This window comes from Rattus rattus, chromosome 7, assembly GCF_011064425.1.
Source record: "Rattus rattus isolate New Zealand chromosome 7, Rrattus_CSIRO_v1, whole genome shotgun sequence".
Taxonomy (NCBI): Eukaryota; Metazoa; Chordata; class Mammalia; order Rodentia; family Muridae; genus Rattus; species Rattus rattus.
Window position 1 is genome coordinate 92636283 of NC_046160.1, and position 20604 is coordinate 92656886.

General features: G+C 32.9%; 1 protein-coding gene across 1 annotated transcript in view; it reads left to right on the forward strand.

Annotated features, from left to right (window-relative positions):
• The window catches only part of Gphn (gephyrin), a 289114-nt gene that overhangs the window by 129730 nt on the left and 138780 nt on the right, over nt 1-20604 (forward strand). Inside the window, exons 9-10 of the mRNA XM_032907990.1 lie at nt 18282-18344; nt 20537-20579. Of these exons, the coding sequence (XP_032763881.1) occupies nt 18282-18344; nt 20537-20579 (106 nt within the window). The remainder of the gene's footprint in view (nt 1-18281; nt 18345-20536; nt 20580-20604) is intronic.

Sequence of the window (20604 nt, forward strand, 5' to 3'; positions counted from 1 at the left end):
CAGTAGTTGATAAAGAGCACAGCTGCTCTTCCAGAGGACCCAGGTTCAATTTTCAGCATCCACGTGGCAGCTCACAATTGTCTGTAACTCCAGTTCCAGAGAATCTGACATCCTTACACAGACACATGCAGGCAAAACACCAATGCACATAAAATAAAAAATAAATTAAAAATAAATTCCCAGTTGCTAGGGCTACTAACATCTATCAATTGTACTTGAATTTTCAACCAACTGATGACAACTTATATTACCCAGCTAAATTATAATTTCTTAAAATTTTATCACAGCATATTCAGTATATGTTCAGTGGACTTTATTTACTGTATTCTGGACTGCTTGAGATCAAGGGCAAATCCTTCACATTATACCTATTTTTAAATTTTATATTATTTAAGGAAAATAGTAGCTACTCAGTAAATAGACTTTAAATGAATGTGGCCTATTTCCTAACTTATTTGTACTAGTATGTATACACTAACAAGTTATAAAACTTGATTAAGTAAAGTCATTGACTTCGTTGGATCCCTTTCTTCATCCAGCATGCAATAAGCACTTAATAAACAGACAATGCCTGTATCATGAGTTAAAATAGTCTCAAAGTCTCACTATTATCTGTTAGTGCCAAATGTCCTAAGATTTAAATTCATTTTCAATTCCTTATAGCATATGCCAATCTAGATAGGTAGCATGCTCAATTTGGGGGTGGGGAAGAGAGCCTGAAATAGTGCTATACGATCGATTGCATATTTTTAACCATAAACCTTTATTGACCTTGTATATTCTGTGAATGGAATCTCCATAGAACTGATCTGTCCTTATACAAACATCCACTGGCTAACAATCAGTTTAACAGAAAAGGAAGGTTGACTAATATATAAATTTCTACTTCCTCTTTTTAATTTGCCCTTTATAATAATTTAAAAATTGACATAGAATCTTTTTACTCCTCAGTGGAATGCCCATCACTGTGTTGTGTAATACCTCCTTTTAACCACAGGTCAGCATTTTGCTTCATTTCTTCTTTTCTTACTAAACTCACTGTGTTTTCTATAAGGGAGTAATGCCAATGCACATCTGTACAACTTCTGTAAATCATAGAATTTTAAATATGCTAAATTTTAAATAACTCATGGTCACATTTCTTGTGATTCTTACCCATAGATTTACAAACAGCATGGGCTTACTATTACTAATATTTTTAGAATTCACTAAAGTACCTTCTTGATATGTGGTAATATACTTCCGTTGTTTATTTCAGACAAAGTGTGCATTTTGGGGATAATAAAATGAGATTTTACTTCTGCAAGTGAAACGATTACCTTTCCCTAATCACATCTTTCCTAACTTTCACAGCATTCCTTTCTAACTTAGGTGTATTAGTGCTTTTCTCACTGCTATGATAAAATTCCTGGCTAAAATAACTTGATGAAAGAAGGATTCATGTGAGCTGACCATTTGAGGGGATACAGTGTATCTTAATAGGTAAGGTGTGACTGTGGGGACAGACTACAGCTGGACCAATAGGTAGCTAATGTCTGGATTGATCACAAAACAGAAACTAAACCTGAAGAGCCTTCCTATCAATCTTAAGACACAGTGGGATTCATAGCCTCCAGTTAAGCTCGGTCTTTGAAAGTTTCCACAACTTCCCAGCTGGGGACCAAATGGCTGAATACTTGAGTCTGAGGTGGGAAACATTTCACGTTTAATCATTTATCATTTATCATTAATATTTTTCATCAAAACCATACAACACAGAAGTAATTTGTGTGGATGTTTTTTTACACCTGGAAAGATGGTTCACTATAGATTTGTAAACAAACCTTTTAATCATTTCATGAAATGAATATAAGTGCATTTAGGGCTTAATTCTCTAACAGAATTGAGAGAACAGAAAAAAATTAAGAAGGTCTCTTAGTAGCATTTGTTATTGAAAGTCAGATCTTTTTTCCTTTGGGAATTATCTGTATCGACTATTTCTTCTGTGAGCTAAGGTCAGACTAAGCTTACACTGTATGGAGGATTTCGGCATGTGAGAGAGGGCATATTTTTATTTCAGGATTTTAAAACTTATTTTAATTAGGTTTTTAGCATATTATAAAGCTCTTCATGCTTCGGTGGTTATTAATTTTTTCATAGTTTTTAAGTAAACTTTCTGAAAATAAATTATCCTTGATTTTAAAAGTTTTAGTTGGGGCTGGAGTGAAAGCTTAGTAAGTAAAATGCTTGCCTGGCAAGCATGAGTTTGTATCTGTAGCCTATGAAAGGCCAGGCTCTGTTGCAGACATGACTGTTGTCACAGTGCAGGCTCAGACAGGAGTAGCCATGTGGCTAGTTTACCAGCCAGCCTAGCAAAATCAGTGAGCTCTGGGATCAGTGAGAGGACTGAGAGAGATACCACATCTGCCTCCAGCACTGACGTGCATACATGCGGAACTACATTTCAACTTGGAGCTGCATTTGAATCCTAGCATTAGACTTGCAACCCCAGCCTTTCCTAGGTCTACTGTGTTAACTTCTCTGAAGGGATAACAGCTATTCCTATTGTTTCACACAGTATCAAATAATATTCCTACAATCCATATAAAATTTGGATGATGAACTTTTTGATGTGGTTAAAACTAAATACCTTGGGGTTGGAGACTTAAGAGTTTCTTCCAGAAGGCCACACATTGGAAAGGTGAGGAGAGGAACTACACAATGAAGTAAAGGTTGTTTTGTTTTCTTTAATGATTTGTTTTTATTTTACGTACACTGGTGTTCTTCCTGTATGTTTGAGTGTGAGAGTGTCTGATCCCGTAGAACTGGAGCTACAGACAGTTGTGAAGTACCATGTGAGATCTGGGACTTGAACTCAGGTCTTTTGGAAGAGCAACCAGTACTCTTAACTGCTATATCTCTAGCCTCAAACGGTTGTTTTACGTGAGGTCTCTGTGATGTTGATCTTCAGATGGTATAAGTAGCTGGAGAACTTTAGTCTGTCTTCCTTCTTGTGAGCTTTCTCCTTAACTCCTGAGATTTTAGGAGGGCAATCCAAAATACCCACTTGTTTTGGAAAACCTTTCTTAATCTGGTTTGGAACTCAGATTCAAAGCTCCACCCCACATTCATGGAAGTAAAACAAGAGATGATTAGCAAACCCTAGATTCTAAAGTATTCCTGTTCCATTTAATTCCAAGTACTTAATGTGGCAAGGTGTCAGTGTTTTGTGTATTATTTTTAAAGCTCTAACAAAAACACATTTTGGGCTTAAAAGACTAATTTTGATGGTATAAGTGAATGTTAAACCTGAAATTGATTGTAACATTTACCAATAAATTTACCAATAAATCAGAAGTATTAATTATGTTTCCTTCAATGTCCTATTAAATATGTAAGAAAATGGTATAAAAACTAAATATTGAATACTATTTATGAATTTTTGATTATTGTCATTTTTTTAAAAAATCATAATTATATACAGGCTGCATTTTCATGTAATATTAAAGCTATTTTGAGTTAGAGATTAAAAAGGAAAAACTGAAAACTCTGCTGTAGAGAGATGGCTCAGTAGTTAATCGTGCTTGCTGCTCTTCCAGAGGATCTGAGTTTGGTTCCCAGTATCCATATTAGACAACTCACAAGCACCAGTAACTTCAGTTCCAGGACATCTAATACCTCTGACCTCTAAGCACCTGCACTAGCATACTCATACTCACACATGTACAGATACATATAATTAAAAATAAATATAAATATAATTAAAATATAATAAAATTAATATAATTAAAATATAATAAAATATAATAAGATTAATATAATTAAAAATAAATATATATGCTTTAATATCTGCAGGAAAAAATTCACCATTTGGGCATCTTTTGTTGATAAATTAGTTTTTTTTCAGAGCCAATTGAAACTCTTTATTCCATCTGGAAAGGACCATACTCTGGTATTCAAGGACCTAGGTGTAGACCCAGGTGTCCAAAACGTAAGGTTTCTGAAGGCAGAGCAACATTCTGGCATCTCAGTCACCAGCTTGGGGGTGACCTTCATGTAAGCAAGCAGTTGGACAGAAGCTAAAATAAGCAAATAGGTAAAGTATGAGGTTTGCACAAATAGACAATTTAATAGAAACTAAAATAAGTTAGCTAGGACTTCCTGACCGTGGGTTCGCAGAATAGAGCTGGATAATCTTCCATGGGATTCTCCGTCAGAGAGATAGTAGTTTTAAGGGTGTGTTTTAAAATTCTTCAAGATATTGTTAACCCCCCTAAAAAAGCATTTGCTGAATACAGACTAAAGATTTCAGCCTATTATAGAACTCTTAAAACACATTACTTCTTTAGAGCATTGTTTCTCTATTAAAGGTAGTAGCTTTTCTAAAGTACTTAATAAGGCTTATTTGATTAATTTTCCAAATATAGACTGCTTCAGAAAGAAGAAATAAAAGCAAAGCATGTTACTACTCTTGAAAACATAACTTTTTACCTTTTATTTCTTCAATTTTGCTTAATGATTATTTGATGCATTTGAGTTCCATAAGAGCCCAAAAAAGAAAAGAGGGAAGAGTCCAGTGTGTGTAATAGATTAGAATTATTCATATATGCATAGAAAACATAGTTTTTGAAAATGACAAAAAGACAAGTGTCGTTTTGTAAAGTCAACACATTTGAATCTAAGTTCCTATTTTGAATCCTCTTGGGTCCATTTTAACCATAATGAGACTTTTCTTCACTCCTTCTGTTACCTAACAAATACTCACTGTCCTGTGTAGCTGTAGCAATCACCTCAGTGTGGAGCAACCTTAAATGTGTATCGGCTTGCTCTTCCTAAGTGAGCTACACCCATTATTCAAGATTTCTGCAATCTACTTGATGTTCACTTTTATTTTTACTTTAATAATTACTATTAGAAAGATAAGAGGTCTTTCTGCATGGTAATCTATCATCAGAACAAACTAAAGAGAAATAAACATAAAAAAATGTGTTATGATGTCTGAAATGTTAACTTTGAAAACTTAGAGTTACATGTATATACAGAGTAATTCATGGATATCCTTTTTTTCATTGTACTGAATTCTTAGCCTAGATAATTGATAATCCAGACTCACATTATTTTTCAGTGGTATATATAAATTAAGTAACTATGAGTTAGTCAATAAATTGAAATCATATCCATTCTTTTGAGTATCATTTATGAATCTATTTTTTAAACTGCAGTAACAATCATTGGAGAAAGCAAAAAAAGTTTATTTAGGGTATTGAGAGTTATATGAAATTATAATAAATAAAATGCTAAATTTGAATTATTCTTGAGATGACAAATACACACACACACACACACACACACACACACACTTGGAGAGAGAGGACACTGGGAGTGCTGGCATCAGTGTCATGCGAGCACCTTCTTTTCAAGAGGAAAAAAAGAATGAAAAATAGTAGAGAAGAGTTGTGAAGAGAAAAACAGAATGGCTAGAGAGGGGAAACACTGAAGAAAGGAAACTAGCTATAGCCTTTGCTCCTCTTGCTACTTCAGTGCTTGAATACGTCTCTTGTTCCAAGTCACATTTATAGTTAAAAAGCAGAAGCAGTAACTACTAGGACAGATGCATTTTAAGACTTTAGTTGTATTTACACATTGAAATTCAACAAAACTCTGTATGAAATATGAAATCAAGTCATATGAACATTTTATGGCCATTGTTTTCAATAATATGAATAATTTTTCACATTCTATCATAGTCTTCCCCAGGATAAGAAAATAAATTACAATTTTTGATATTTATCCATGGTGTTCTGCGTTTAGGATTATCTCGTCATAAAAACCCAGCTTGCTGAGAAGTATAACATGGACTAAAGCATGGCTCTCTGAAGATGCCTATATGTACACATGAACTAAAAGAAAACTGCTATAGAAATCCAGCCCCTGTAACTTAGTATTGAGCTGCAGATTATGAGTATAGTGTTTGACAAATAGGAAATTTTCAAAAAATAAAAGCAGCAGAGCTAATCTAAAATCAGTTGCTTCCAAGTTTGTCCTTAGCACTTCTTGTTTGTGAAGACTAGGCATCCCTCAAAGAAAATATTCATCCTGAAGAGTAGAACAAAGAAGGAGATGCTAGTGAGACCTGCAAGTAGTTCTTTAAGGAAATGCCGAGTCAGTTATTTGTGCACTATCTAACAGATTTGCCTTAAGTCATCTCTGAATCAAATTAAGGCTGATTTTAGTCCCGTTATTACCATATTTCATAGAAAAATCATCCAATTAAAATACATCAAACATAAAATTCTATACCCACGACAGTTACCAAGCAGTTATTAATCTTCATAATTGCCCTCAATGTTTCACACATTAGGACTATTGTTTTATGGTCAGTGCTTAGCATCCTTTAGAGCTCTAGTGAGCAGTCATCTTATTTCATATGTGCACCTTTGTTACACAAAAATAAACCAAATTTTTTTCCAGGTAGAGAGGAAAACTATCTTACATTTTTATTTGTCCTTTCACATTAATTTTATTTTTAAAAACATGGGAAGCAAGGAAATAGTTCTAATTGGAAGGTTAATCTTTATATTCCTTATGATTTTTTTCTAGACTTTGAGGTACCAAGCTTTTCTTAATTTTTACCAGAAATATTTAAAAGAAAATAAAGGTAACTATAGTAATTGAACCATATAACTCCAATATAGAGAAATCAGTACCTCCCGTCTTTGATGAGGCTAACAAAAAATATTGACAAAGTAGAATCTTATAGTCAGTTCAGTATCGTTAATTAAACTTAAGTTTTCAAAGCCTTACCAGCACATCAGTTTAAATCTGTTTCAAAAGTTTAAAGTACATGGATAAACTAAAATAATCTGATATTATTTATTCAGTTTTTGCTACCATTTAACAGAGGTCTTTATAGCTATGAGGTTAAAACATTAGCATTATGTTTTTTTCTTAAAATAAAGACTATATAAAGATATTTAGATTGTACCAAGTCTAAGTTTTAAAAATGTATAAGGTCTCTTAATAGTGACAGTCTATTAAAATGTTTTTTCAGCAGCTCCATCCCTTTTCTATTCCTATTTTTAATGAAATTTTCAAATATATGGTAAGGAACAGATAATGGTAAACTATTCATATGTTAATCATCTACAATCCTTCGATACTGGGGTAGAAATCAGAATTTCTTGAATGCTAGGATGTACACATGACCTAAACCTCAGCCCTTACAACCTTAACAGGATTTCTTCTTTGATCTTTATGAAATAACAAATAGTTTACAAAAAAAAAAAACCATGTTTAATCTCATTTTGCTGGAACTATTAAATCTTAATACTTGGGTCTGTTTCTGTTACCAAATTTTGGCTCTTCTAACTAATTGAAATCTTATTTAGCTTGAAAGAGTTTGTAAACAGCTCTATGCTAGAATGAATTGAGAGATACAGTCCTGGTGCCTCAACTTTGGTAGTGGGTATACTAGATTTCAGCTCATGATCTTTATTCCAGTTATCATCAAAGCAATGCATAGTGTCCTATACAAAATGTTGGATGTAGTACTAATTGTTTTCCCTCAATTAGCCTGTCTAGTTTTCAGAATAATTTCATGAGATGGTAACTCTAGAAACTCCTTAATCTTTGCATGACAATAGCAGTTCTCTCTGCCTTGGAAGTTCTACTGCACAGATACTCATCTGACTGCCTCATATCTGAACTAATGCTTCCTCATAGAAGTTGTCTTTGTCCACTGTCTTACTAAATAGTCTATTGCTATAAAGAGACTCCATGATCACAGCACCTCTTCTAAAGGAAAGCATTTAATTGCAGCTGTCTTATAGTTCTAGAGGTTTAGTCCACAATCAATCTGGTAAGAAGAATGGTGAAAGACATGGTGCTGTACAGAACCTGAGAATTCTACCTCTAGACTGGTGGGCAGCAGGGAAAGAGAGAGACTTTGGGCCTGGCATGAGCTCCTAAAACCCCAAAGCCCACCCACAGAAACACACTTACTCCAATTAGGCCACTACCAGGTGACCAAGCATTCGAATCTATGAACCTATTGGGGCATTCTTCTTCAAGCCATCACAAACACTCTACCTGTAACAGGTATACCCTGTTTCTGGTCACTCTCTTATACCGTTATTTTTTATTTTCTTTGTAACGCATACTACTATCTAAAATTAATCTAACTTATATACCTTCTAAAAAGTTCATATTTGTCTGCTTTATTAGGATACAAGTTCCAATGTAACAAGGTCTTTTTTGGTCTTAGTCATGTTTTAATCCAACCGCAAAGTATTGTTGAATAAATGAATGTATGTTATATATGTGAACTAATGCTTTAAAAATTATAATTTAGATCTTTGGCCGATCACATATTTCTTTGGACCCACAGCACATGTGAAGAGTACATTCACTGACATCTATAATAATCTAATTTTGCTTATCATAAAAATGAATTTTAAATGCAAATTCTCATAAGCATGAGAGTAGAATCAGCAGTGCAGATGGAGTAAATGCCAATTTTTGCAGGATAATGAATGGAATTATGCTGAAACAAATCAAACTATATATAAACCCATATTTAATAATGCTATAGAAAAAAGAATGTCCCTTTTCTTACTTGTGATTATGTGGTTTTTTTTCCTTTCCTAACATTGAATGTCTAAAATGAAGCCTTACCCAAAGTATAATGTCTGGGATATGCCAAACATTATATTTCTATTTCCCATAGAAAAATGTTATTCTCACTTTCTTATGCCTTTCTCTTGACTGAACCTTGACAAGCTGGTATTAATCATTCAAAATGAATCTTTTAAAAACTTTAATAGAAAACTACAAAGGAATAATAAGAGTGGGAGAAATAAAGAGTATTTCCCTGGGAAGAACTCACCAGTTGGTTCTCCAATACCAAATGGTCAGCCCTATACAGACTGATAGGTAGTACTTGTAGAATAATAAGTGTGTTTGTGTGTGTGTGTATGTGTGTGTACATACATATATATACATACATACATACATACATACATACATACATACATACATATATACACGTATTTAACAACAAATAATAAAAGAAACAGTCATGATGAAAAAGCAAGGACAGGTATGTAGGAGGACTTGGAGGGTGGAAAATGAAGGGGAAATTATGTAATTTTCTTATGATCTCAAAATTAAAAGAAATAATTTTAAAACTTAAAAAATAAGTGTGTTTTGGGACTAGGGAATGTAGTTCAGTGGTAGACTGACTGCTTAGCATACACAAGTCCCAGAATTCAAACCTCAGCATCATATGCATACAAGTAGTGTTATATATTAAATCTTTAAAGTTGTATTTTAAATTTTAAGATTTTTATAAATTGAATCCAGTTTCAAATATTATAAACTGTTTTAATATTGCCAAAAATTAAAATGTAGACCATTTCAGATAACTATATAAGAAACTGCATACTGTCTTAGAAAAGAATGATATACAGAAAGAGACAATTTCTCAAACTAGAACTCACTAGTAACTGTGTTCCCAAGCCTTAAAAGTATCAGGTAAGATTGAAAGCGTTCAAAAGCAGACAACTGAGAATGCGTCAGTCCTACCTAGAGCACCATCTGTGGTACTTCTTTCTTTTTCTCAACTGTTACATTGCACTGTTAGTAACACTTACTACAGAGATCCTAACTTACAGAAATGTAAATTTTATCTATATGCAATGCATTGAATTTTGTTTTATAATTAAACTCTCTTTAAATTTAGTTCTAAAATTCCTGATGGTACCTCTGTGTGTTGCACCATTGTGCAATTACATGCACATGTGTGTGTAATTCTTTTTTGAACCAGTGTGAAAAATCTTACTGACTCTCTGATTAATACTTTAGATGAAATCTTAGGTACATATTCATTTTATGTTTATGGATTATGAGTTTATCACATTTTGAAAAATTAATATTAGACAGTTTTCTCTATACAGTAGAGGCGCAGTTTGAACAACAGGGTTTTTTTTCATTTGATTTGTGTTTGATTTAGCCCAGACACCCAAAGCTTGAGTATTCAGAGAAACTGGAAATTTCATGTATAAAGTAAATAAGACACTTAATAACAACACAAAACTATTTGTTAATTGTTTACTTTTTATAGTCCTGGACGTTTTGCTTAACAAAGCAGAATGAACCACTCATTGCTCTGATTCCAGACTTCAGGAAGCTCATGTTTTAGCCCTAGTTGACAGTGGAACATAGACGTTTTCTAAGTCATTACTACTGTACAATACAGAATAGACGAACACTAGCAGCCAGTGCTTTAAAAATGTAAGCAATTAAGCCATGTGCTTTAATGGTATATTAGTTTAATTTTGTGGTTGAATAAATTATATGACAAAACATTTGAAAGTGAAAAATAAATAAATCAAATCTAAACAGAAACGGAGTATCTTAAAATTCATATTTAATGAAAGTATGTATGTCTTTCTTTCAGAGGTACCAGAAAATACATAGTGCTCAATAACTGAGACATTTGCTTACTGATTATATCTGTCCTTGAGATCCATTTCTTAAGATTAGTAATTCTTAATATTTCTTGTTCAAATGCTTATTTAAATTAACCTTATGTTTTTCAAGAGCTGTCAAAATCACAAAAGTATTATTCTAGTTATACATCCAGAATAGCATCAGAAGAATAGTAACAGGTAACAAAATAATTATCCCTAACTCTCACATGATATTCACTCTGAAACAACTTTTCTAAGTAAGGGTTTTACATATATTGTACCATTTTTTTCATAAGAATCCTATGAGTATGAATAGATATTACTTGTAATCGTTTTATATATGAAGAACCTAGAGATTGTGACTTACATGGTGTTAATTGTATAAGTGATTAAGCCAAAATTTAAACCCAACCAGTTTGGCCTGATAGTACGACTCCTTAAACTGATTTTCAGGTGTTTGGTTTTTTGTTGTTGTTGTTGTTGTTGTTGTTTTTTTTCTGTCTTTCCTCCATAACATAGTCCTGTTTTCTGTAGTTCTCATTTCTCAGAAAACTAACCAGGAACAAAAAGGCAGGATTGGCAAGATAACTTAGTAGGTTAAAGTACATTCTGACTTGAGTTCAATCCTCAAAACCTACATGGTGGAAAAGGAGAACCAGTGCTCATAAGGTATCCTCTGACCTCCACATGCATGTGCCTATCACACTCACACTCACACATGCAGGTGCGTACACACACATACTGCAAGAAAATTAAAAGTAATTATTTTAAGAATAGAAAATGCAGTGAAAATCCAAGATGGTCTGATTAGAAATGCAATGGTTGCCCTTATTAATTTAAAGAAATGATCAACTACTAGTGTACAGATAATTGAGATTTGAAGCCAAAGGGGTTGAATTATTTTTACTATATTTATCATGTAGCCTCAGACAAAGAGTAATACCTTCTTCTAACAACTAGAATGAAAACAAGTTACTTTACAAAATAGTTATCAACCTGATAAGAGTGTACAATGCCATAAATACTTGGAAATCCTTACTAGTCAAAAATTGTCATTTGGTGCCATACATGAGATAGTTAGGTAGTATTTTTTTTTTCAAACTATGGTCAAACTTAAAATTGTAAGTATAAATCTCAAGAGATTAATATATGGATAAATGCTTGCAGGATAACCATGAGGATCTGAAAACAGATCTCCAGAGACTATATAAAGCCAGAAAGCATAGCACAAGAGTCTAATTTCAGAACTCCTATAGCAAGATGGAAGGCAGTGACAGAAAAATCTCCATATGCAAACAAGCTAGCTAGCCTGGCACATATAGCAGCACACAAGAGAAGACCTGTCTCAGACAAGATGGAGGACAGAGATCAGCACCTGAGGATTTTTGCTGACCTCTTTATGTATATTATGGCCCATGTGTGCACATACATCAAGATTTAAATGTTCAATTTCTCAGAACACTTAATCAAAAATGTTGATAGCAAGAAGAGACCTGTCAGAGATTTATAATTTCTGTAAGTCACTGAGGTGACTGAGCTTAGAATCAAGCTATATCTAGGAAGGACAACTGAATAAGAAAAAGTACATTGACTTAAGGAAGAATTCATCATTAATCAAGTTCATATTTCCCTAAGCCATGTGCTTTCTCCTATTCAGCTTTTCTTCTTAAAGTTCCTCTGTCTAGATGTGCTATAGTACTACAGTATTTTTAATAAAAAGATAAAGAACTCATCGGTTATTTATAAGGAAACAAGTTTCTACCGTAGTGATTATAATTCACTTTGCCATCTGCATAGCCTGCAGCACATCTAACTTCATTTAGAACTTGATACTGAAAATAATAATAATTCATTCAAACTTAGGATGTAAGTACATTCAAGGGAATTTAGACAATAAAAATTGTTACTATATTGGGGAAGTTACAAATGGTCCCTTGAAAAGTATTTCTAAACATCTTACATATAAAATTTATCCTTGGGCCTGCATCACCGTAGGTTACATACACATTGCTGATAGATACTGTTGCTACTCTTCATCTGTATTAACAAATGACAGACTTCAAAGACATAGTTATCCATGTGAGTTTGTGTGTGTGCACACATGTTTGCGTTTGTGTTTCTGTAAGTTCACCTGTGAATAATTTAAGTGTGATAAGTGTTATATGAGCATACCATTTAATTCATCAATTAAACTAGGAGGGAAAAAATGTAGATTTTTTTTTTTTTTTTTTTTTTTAGTTTTGAGGGTGATTTTGGTTTTCGTTTTTTTGGTTTTTTGGATTTTTTTGTTGTTGTTAACTTCTTAGGTTAACCATTTTCTTTTTAGTTTCTTGTTAGAAATGTTAAAAGGGCAACTGGTTAGTTCAGTGACTAATTGTGCGTTCGTGTGTGTGTGTGTGTGTGTGTGTACATCCATTTTTTAAGTATTCCTTTTATATAGTATCTGATAAAGAATGGGGACTGGAAAGTTAGCTCAGAGGTTAGGAGCACTTGGTGCTCATCAAGAGGTTCTGGATGTGGTGTGCAGCTCCTCCCTCCTTCTGATGGCTCAGAGCCAACTGTAATTGCACTGTAGGGTATTCAACACCTCGTGTGCGCACAGCACACATTGACTATACACATCTGTAAATATACATATACACATAAATATTTTTGAAGAATCTTTAAAGACAATGAAAATCGGAAAAGTTTCTTACAGCCACAAACTCCTACAAATAAAAGGTTTAAAAGTTATTCTAGCATTGGTTTTTTTGCTTTCCTTCTTAACTGATTTCTCTTAATGCTTTTGTTAAAGTATACGAAGATCATTGCAGAAAAAAAGTATTTAAAATAGCAAAGAAGACCCAATAAATGGAAATCGTAAAACATCTTAAGCAAATATGATATAATAATGCCTTTTTAAATTCAGTAAATAAAAAAAATGTAGAGCCAGGCTTGGTGATACCATAAATGATATTTTGAGATACCACAACGTATGGTTTATTACCTGAGCTCAGAATGGAAGGAAACAATAACTATTTGGTTACTCACTTAAGTTATTTTAGAGTTCTTTAAGAATTACATTGACTTCACTGAAAATCCCCAGAAGTATCTTAATTAATTTTATAGATAAAGAACTTAAGATCTATAGAGAATTTACTAAAGTCATCCAATAGTAAACTAGGTTAATCTTTACACAACTAATCTCAAACTTTCATTGAACCTTTTTATGAGCTTTAATTCGAAAACTAGCATGCTCTTTTGTCACTTGCATCATGACATGACTTGTTAGACTTTTTCATTCTAATGCTTCAGATTCCAGCTACATACAGCCAATATGTAATCTGTATCGGCAGAGTAACCGATTTTTACTGCCTTTTTAAATTTTCTTTTCAGGTTTAGATTCTTTACTCTCGTTAATTTTCCTTATTTTGTGTATAAGGAAATGAAAAGCTCCATATGATAAAAATTACATCCAATGTCAAAGAGCTAGGAAAAGGACATCACTAAACTTTAATTACTGTTTCTCTTTATTCTGCTGCCTCCCATGTGCTAAATAAACCAAAACCCTTTGTGTTCTTCAGTTGAATATATGTTGTAGTTCCATAAATCTAGTTAAATGCTAATAATCATTAGGCTTTATTAATCCAAATCCGTGTGTCCTGATTTATTCCAATAAAGTAATAAGTGAATACAACCATGGAGAAAAAACATTTTTTTATCAATACTACATGTTTATGTAAGAACTGAGAAAGAAACAGGACTTAGACTCTAATATAAAATTGTTAACTTAATGCTATTTCAACCTAAACTTTCCTTTTGTTTCTGGATAAGCTAAGAAAGCACACAATCTAAGTCATTTTGCAAATGAGACTTATTTCCTTTTACTCTTAAAGATTAATTTTATGAATAAATGCTCCTCAGAGAAGTTCATACTTTCAAAGAGATATTACTCATGAGTTTAATAATCAGAATGTGAAATGACCATAATATGTCAGAAATATCATTTGTGTTCTTCTAGTGACTTGAACATTTGACATACTAGAACATCCTACTCTGTTAGAAACTAAGAAATCTACCTTACTCTGACACCCCAATATAGAGATCTTTTATTGTTCTGTTGATACTTGTCATTATTTGATTAACCTCAATAGTAATGAGCTTTCTAAATTCTTCAGACCACCTTGCAGGGTACCCAGAATCTACTCTTTTTATGTCATAGCTAATAATTCTGTCTGGCCAAAAAGGTGAAAGTATCTTTTCAATAGTTTTACCTACTTCAGATATGACGATGATTGATTAAACATTGCTTAAACATAAAATACTGGTCTGCTGAGTTTGAGAAGAACAATAATTACTATGAACTTTATACATAAAACTCTGAATTTAACATTATGGAAAATATTTTTAAAAATTAGTCATGATCCTGGCCCTCCAAGAGTTTAATCTCTTTGATTATACTATCAATAATTTGAACATGAGGAACTATGTTAAGTCCTATGATAAAGATTCAGAAGATACTTCAAGACTTTAGGAAAACCTAAGTCTAGATTATGGTAAAGAAAGTACAATCATATAAATTTATTAAAAATCATCAACTATATTTTAAATTACTGAATTTGGTAATTGCTGGTACATAAATTGTATCTTAGCATTATTAACAATTTAAAGAAGAAAATATTATCTGTGATTAAAGAGTTTAGAAAATATTTTTCATAGCTGATGTAGTCTAATCTGAATCTTAAAGGATAAAGTGAGTTTGAACCAAAAGCTTGATCAAAGTAAAAAAGCATTACCTAGAACTAGTGCAAACTATTAAAGGTCTGAATACAGAGCCTCCATTCTTACATGTGGCCATGTGGATTTGGCCCTTCCGAAAAGTCCTGGCCAGTGCCTATGGAAAATCTTAAAACAGTATCATTTGTTGGAAGGTTTACTTGTTTTGCCCTGTTTTCCCCTTTGAAAGAAGGGGTCAACAGTAAAAACTTGCTTCCATTTTAAGCTAGTGAGGAAACTAATAGAAAAAAGGTGTATAGTCATCTAGCATGTCACACTGCCAGTGAGTCTACTGCCATTAAAACTATTGACATCATTTCCTTCTTTAAAGCTTAAAATGAGTGAAATATTCTTTATTTCCTTTGAACCCTACAAAAACCTATATCCTATAGGAAAACTAAGGTTATGGGAGAACCCACCACCTAAAATGCTGAAGCCATGTACAGGAAAGGTCAAGCTGTTCTGGCCTGTTAAAAATAAAACGAAAAGTATGGTACAGCTATATGATCTTTGAACAGTCCCAAAACTGCTAACTAAATTCAGATGTCATACAAAAGGAAGAAACCAGATGAAGTTAAGTAATGACATTAATAATAGAAAAGCAAAGGGGGAATTGGTTTTTTTTCTTATGAATTGATTTGACCCTACTAGTAACAAGAACAGCCAATTTTTAAATAATATATATTGATAATTAAATTTACAAGAAATTTAGTTTCTAAATAAATAAGCTTTTTTGTTTTCAAGCAATATTTCAAAAATTAAGTTGTATCTTCCCAAACCGGATAACTTCTCAGATTATATAATTAACAGATCATACTAAAATTTTAAATAATTTCTTGATGTTCATCAGGGAAAATGATTTATTTTCTTCTTCATCTTGAACCCACTGGACCGACTGCTCAGAATTTTTTCCATTTGAGCCATGTATTCTAGCATTTCTAGGAGAAAAACATGAATGAGCCCAGCGAATAGCAAAATAGAAGTAGTTTTATAAGATTGGATTAATGTTGACCTACAATCAAATATGATCCTTATTATGTATCCCATACATAATATTTGTTATGAATATATCCTTAGCATGGGCTTGGCTTGATTTGTTTTAGTCCTCCCTCCTGCAAAATACAGACGGAAAGAGATGCCTGTTACTTGCATTTATTTATACTAACTAATTGTACACATCTGGCTTCCATTGGAAAGCCCTGACATCACAGGGAACGGTGATCAAAATTCCACACTCTAGCTTCAAGCTGGGGGCTCGTAGCTATTGCAGCATTGAAAGGGAATCTTTTCCTGGCTTCTTTAAAATGAGCATGGTGATGGGATGGTTTAAGGGAAGAACACCTCTCAAATCACATGACCACTGCTGTGCTTCCGTGTGTCCTGCTTTTTTCATAACAGCTTGGCACTACATTCTTTCCCTGTATTGTTAGTGGAATTTTTTTTTGTATGTATGAGTGGGCTGGGATCTGGGACATAAGTGAATGGTTATACATTATGCATGCATCTTTCATCATTAGAGTGATGTGCCTTCCCTTATATATCACAAATTATAATCATACTTAACTTCTGTGTCTGTAGTGATTGAGCTGTCTGTTTCTTCCTTTCTGGTGTGAGATTTGTATGTATTGATATGTTTTGACATTTACACCTTCAGTTGTTCATGTTACATTAAACGTAAGTTAAAATTTTCTCCCAAAAGAGTTAGCTTTTCATGTTGGGCTGGAAGAATCTTCATTTCTGTGTAGCAATTCACGTTATTATACCCCATGGCTTTCAATTGTACGTCCTCTAATGAAGAGATGACTTTAAACACTGTCCTATTCTTGTTATGACCTAAGCTTAAGGTAAGTAATTTATCTGTCTCTAAAGATTGTGGCTGCTTGTTTAACTTTTCTCAGCTTTTTAAAAGACGTTTTTATTTTTGCTCCTTACCATTTATTGTGTGTTGTCCTTCCTTTGTTTCTGTGTCATATCTTAAGATTTCTTAATAAGCTATGTGATCTTAAGCAAAAATCCTGTTTTGCTGTAAACACATGTCTAAATAAATTATTTGATGTCTCGAGTGATCTTGATTAGTAAGTGAATACCTGTGTTTTCAGTGGTCTCATTTCTTTTTTTATTTCCTCCATTTACTCCAATGAAATGCAGTTAGTGCGTTGTTTTCATTCTGATTCCTGTGGGAAGGAGAATCATTTGTGCTATAAAATCAGTCAGTTATTAATTGCAGTAAATAACATGGCACAACAGAATAAAGTAATGGTGATTCTAATAGTATATCTTTCGTTTTATTACCTTAGAAATTTAATGTAATCCCATAATCTCAGATTATTTAATTTTTTATGTTTCCTTTTTCTCACTGCTTAAAACAAGTAACAAAATAAAATAAAATAAAACTTGATACTCTTAACTTATCCTTTAAAAGTAAATTCCATGATATTATGCTATGTAAAAACCTTTATATTTAGATTTTATAAAAAATAAATGCATACTATAAATATGATATGTACATCCATACATATAAAGTTTTAAAAATTACTTATCTCGGCTTTTTTTAGATACACAGATTTAAAAGCTCTAAGTAAAGGAAGTCTTATAATCACTGGTTTTAAAAATAATTTCTCTCAAATCTGGTTCAACAGCCAATGTAGCATAAATGGGAAATAGTATTTGCAATACTTTTGGCAATTTGCACACTTTGATAAAGGCTCCTGTTTCAGAGAACTGAATTGTTTTAATTCTCCGAATCTCTCCTCTAAAGCTGTTTGAAATATGTGATTCCAAACTGAGCTATTTAAAAAAAAAAAAAACCCTGTGGATTGCTCTTTCTGTATTATGAACAATTGTGAGGGTGGGTATTAATCTTTAAGCCTCTTAGAGAAGCAGGAGGGATGTTTTCATTTGCTTTGTTTTGATTACAAAATACCAGGGAGTTCTTTACTAACATTTCCATTATATGCATTATTAAATGTATATAATAGATATTATGTAAATTTGTTAGAACATTTTGTGAGACGATTTGAACTACTCATCTGAACTGCACTGTTCATTGTAAATTTCTTGTTTCTGTCCATACACTAGCTCCACTCTAGATTGGAAGGGCTTAAAGATGAACTCTGGAGGAGTAGAGGCTACGACTTAAGAGTAACTATTACTGACCGAAGGAGCTGCTTTCCACTCGCAAACATGGCTGTGCGCGATGGGCTTGGCTCCTTCACATCTTGTCTCACATCTTGTTGAAGACTTTCTTGTCTTCCATTTGACTTCTATGAGCTGTTTTTGTCTTTCAACATTTCCCCCTTCCTTTTCCCTCTTTCTCCCAGATTTTCTTCCCATGCTTTTAGCATTCTCTTGTGTTCTTTGAGTCACTTTTTCAAATGTAGTTTCTCTATTAAGCTTGTCTATTAATTTCTGTTAGTGTGTGTTTCTTTCCCCGTTAAGATTGTAGAGGTAGAGATACACTTGTTTTCATTTCATGGTATGCAAATTGCTTATTTATTTTACAGAAAGTTCATTAGTTACACTTACCTTTTTGATATGACTTTTCCAGACAAAATAGTAGAGCATTCTCCATTTATATACTGTCCCTCTTCAGTAAGCCCATGCTTCCTTTTTTTTTAAACCTCCATATTTACTTCTTCAGTTTCTCTCTGCTTTTTCTTTTGTTTATCATGTTTTCTTCTGTATCTTATTTTCTTTAAGTCACTAATTTCTTTCTCATTGGGTCCACAAGTGTTCTATAATAAGACTTATAAGTAAAACATAACAACAGTTTCCTCGTTCTGGATGAGTGTCATTGTTCTATATACCTAAAACTCCTAAAACAATGTGGGCCAAAAGAGAATAGCTTATATTTGTAATTGCTTGTTTGTTTTTCTGTGTGTGTGTGTGTGTGTGTGTGTGTGTGTGTGTGTGTGTGTGTGTGTGTGTGTTTTAACTTATTTGCTTTGGTTTTTGTTTTTCCTTGTCTGCTCATGGCATTCATTAGCAGGTTGTTTGTTTGTTTGTTTTTGTTTTTTTTTCAGGGAAGGACAGCCATAACCTACCCTAAGTTATAACATTCCTTTCATACACTTTTTCATGTATTATTAAACTGTGTTAAGCTATAGAAAGTTCTTTGTTGTCTATATATCCATCTGGGGCAAGCTGCTGTGGAGTGGGAGGAAGAGGTGTGGACCCTGAATAAAGTTTTATATAAAATTATAACAGGTACCGTTCAGCATGGCCATTGAATATAGCCATTTGGTAAACTTCAAAAGAAATGTTCCACTCTAAATTTTTCAATCAGAGCATGAAGGCCTCCTAATTGACAAACTATATATACACCTAAAAATGGTTAATAGAGGAGTTAAATTTAACTCATTTCCAATAGAAACACCTTTCATAGCTAATATTATTGTTATAATAACAGTTATTACAAAAGTAATGACAAAGGTAAATGTTACAAATAAGAATTTTTCTATGCCCCTTATTAACACATAGTAAAAATCACTACAATAAAATATTTGATTTTAACTTTACTTAGATTTCATTATTATTCTAGTCAAGACATATGCAGAATACCTTAAGATTATAGATAAATATTCATAACTGAATATGTAGTGTTGAATTTATTCCATTATATTACCATCCTTCAATATCCATACCAACTTCATTTCATTGCAAGTCCTCTTTAGGTACCCAAATCACAAATATTCAAGTCTCATGTAAATACATTGGCCTACATTACTTACAACCTAAGTAAATCCACTCATATACTTTATATCATAGTTTCTAGTTTAGTAGGCAAGTGCTCTGCCATTGAACCACATCTGCAACCCTCATCTCTACTTTATAATTTAATACAATATGAATGCTATGTAAATAATTGTTATATTGTATTCCATAAGGAATAAAAACAAGGGACTAAAGGTCACATGTACAGAACAGATACAGGCGGTAGTGCTGGTGTTTTATGTTATTGGTTTTCTTCCTCTCTTCCTCCTTTTTTCTTTTCCTCTTCTTTTCTAATCCACAGTGTGTTGAATCTGCAGCTATGAAACCCACAGATATGGAGGGCCACCTGGGCTGATCTCAAATTCACAAAATTGGTTTGGGTCTTATCTTTGTCCATTGTTTATAATATTGTACCTGAAATATTTTTCTGGAACTCAATCTTTGATAAATGAAAATGAGTTAAATATATCTGGAAAACATAATGGACTTTTGCTAACTTGTGATAGCCAAGATAAATGAAAACCTTTTCTCCTAGACCTCAGGAGCTTGCCCATTAAGCATACTTATCTGGCTGTCCATGTTATAAGCCCTAAATTACTGAGTTTGTGCTCTCTCTGCAGGTCCAGTCCAGGTGCAGCAGCAAGGAGAACATTCTAAGAGCCAGTAAGTAGTCATGATTTCAGGTAGG